At 33.4% G+C, this 2500-nt stretch overlaps 1 protein-coding gene across 2 annotated transcripts in view; it reads right to left on the minus strand.

Annotated features, from left to right (window-relative positions):
• Positions 1 to 2500, minus strand: part of cdin1 (CDAN1 interacting nuclease 1) — a 161598-nt gene that overhangs the window by 113909 nt on the left and 45189 nt on the right. For both annotated transcript variants that reach the window (XM_043698013.1, XM_043698014.1), the window contains exons 3-4: positions 2461 to 2500; positions 1701 to 1761 (exon numbers count right to left, since the gene is read on the minus strand). The exon at positions 2461 to 2500 is cut by the window's right edge and continues 25 nt beyond it. In XM_043698013.1, coding sequence (XP_043553948.1) covers positions 1701 to 1761; positions 2461 to 2500 — 101 coding nt within the window. The remainder of the gene's footprint in view (positions 1 to 1700; positions 1762 to 2460) is intronic.

Consider the following 2500-nt stretch of genomic DNA (forward strand, 5'->3'; position numbering starts at 1 on the left):
TTCTATTTCATATCTCATATTTTCCCCTGAAATAATGGGAAAAAAATTAAAATCCCGCTTGGTTTCATTTTGTTTTTCTAAACTCTGCATCATTTGCCAGTCTGAGGTAAACTCCCTTTTGCACATTAGCTGAATTGTCAGGGTTTCCAGGCTGTTCATAGACCATTAAAGTCTCATAGTAACTGAAAGGTAATTGTTCATTTGCTCACTGCAGCAATGCACAAGAGACCTTAGATGCGAGTGAAACCATCCTTCCTTTCTCGTGTAACATCGAGAAGCGCTACTGCTACAACATTTGATGTCTAGAACAGTTACTCAATGCATCAAGCCAGTTTTAATTCAAACGATCATTTGCTTGTCCTATTTTTATCAATTAATCATAATGCAAAAAACACTGTTGCAATCCTCTATTTATCAGGGTACCAAATATTAGCACTGCATTGCAATGCAAGAGCTCAACAGCATTAAATAGTCAAACCTAATAAAGCACATATAATGAAATTATATGGAATCAACACAGAGTCTCATTTATTATGTTCATGTGCAAGTGTGATTAAATGATTAATTTCCATATGGATTCTGTATCATTATATTAAAATAGTTTACTTTGAAACTTCAAAACATACCTTTATTAATAAGGCACTATTGCCCATTAATTAAATGATAGTTTTAAAACTAACTATATCAGTCATAAATTACCTAGATCTGGAAATGACCATTTCCAGAGATAACTCATTAAGAAAGATAGATAGTTTTAAAACTGTACTTGAATACATTTCAGGATTTATAATATCATAGGTCCAAACTGACTTAAATTTTAAATTCACAGATGCAGCACAATTTCTGACAGCAGATATAACGGTTTATCGCACATAGTATGTCAAAATTATGGAGAGCACCAACATGCACCTTCGCAATATTTACCTTTCTTTTCAGTATCGTTGAAGCCATTTACAAAGCATTTACATTTACAGGTATTGTTATTCAAAATTATCATGTGAATCAAATGTTTTATATTACTATTACTGGTTTATTAGACTATTTCACAAACACAGCAGTAATATAGCAATGTGATGATACAACTTCCCAAAATATATAGCAAATTATCAGCTAATATAATTTTACACTTAAGATCATTTGCAAGGTAATACTAAAAAGAGCTATGCACTTTCAACTATTTTATAACAATCTAGAATTCATTATGAGACCCAGTGTCCAAAATATGAAATACTCTGCATCATTTAAGGCGCATAAATCACTCATTGCATAAAGTTCAAGCCTATTGAATAAACCAAATCTTAAAGAATTATTTTATCTCAAAAGCTAAACAAATTGTAGCCAGATTTAAGATGAAGAGAGTTTAGCAGATTAATCAGATGATCTAACATTACATTAAATGTTTGTTCAATACAATAGTAGGTTAATACTTCAACGTTCACTAAGAGGGTCTGGAGATTTCTGGTCCATCATGAACAGAGAAAGTAGTATGGAATCTGAAAACAGTTATAACCAATAAAAAAACTTCATATCTATATAGAATATGATGCAAGTCAATCTTTTTCATAGTTCAAGTTCATATTTTAAAATTACTATCTCTGCAGTAGGTGAATATATTTTCTTTAATAAAAGCGATTATGCATTAGTCAGTGGTTTAAAATAACTGCTTCCTCACCCTCAACTAGAAAGAGGAAACTCATTACCTCATTGGCCAGCTCGAAGAGAACAGGGGCAGCTGCATTGTTCATCACACCACTCAGGTACCTAGAGAAGACAAAGCCAGGTAACATAACAGTGACAAGAAAAGGCTAGCCCAGACTTGTAAGTGTCCCCCGTGAGAAGGTCCTACAGGTCAGATGACATGCTGAACTTGCCTGCAGAATGCAGCTGCTGAGGGAAGCTTTGGAGCTACTTAGTTCAGACTGACACTAACTAACTCTCCAGGGCTAGCCACTTCACTCATCAGCAAAATTTATCTATCTCACTATTGCTTACTCCCTCCAAAGCAGCTGCTATGTTATGGGCATACTTTTTTCTGTAACAGATCTGGATACCTTTTCATATAATAGATTATTTCTGTACTATCCACCCCACAATATCATCAGTTCCATAATCAGCTAGATGAAACCTTATTAGCAAACAGATAGATCATTCAGTCTACATTTTCAAAATAATTAAGGATAATAAAAGCACTTCTTTTGTTACAGGATAAAATTTTATAACTGAGGAATAATTACAACTGTTAGAAACAGAAACTGAATACTTATTCATTGCCATGAATGAACAGTTGCAGCATTCTACTACATGTCGACTATCAGTAATACTTACTATTTAGAGATGTAGATAGGACAATAATGTGGAACATTAATACCATACCAGTAATAAAAAGACACTAATGGATTATTTTGGTTTCCGGGTTCAATTAGTACTGTGGTACCCTCTAATGAAATAGACAGGTTGTACCTTTGGTAATAAGTTTCACAAGCCTCAGTTGTATGATGTC

The sequence above is a fragment of the Chiloscyllium plagiosum genome, chromosome 10 (genome assembly GCF_004010195.1).
Source record: "Chiloscyllium plagiosum isolate BGI_BamShark_2017 chromosome 10, ASM401019v2, whole genome shotgun sequence".
Taxonomy (NCBI): domain Eukaryota; kingdom Metazoa; phylum Chordata; class Chondrichthyes; order Orectolobiformes; family Hemiscylliidae; genus Chiloscyllium; species Chiloscyllium plagiosum.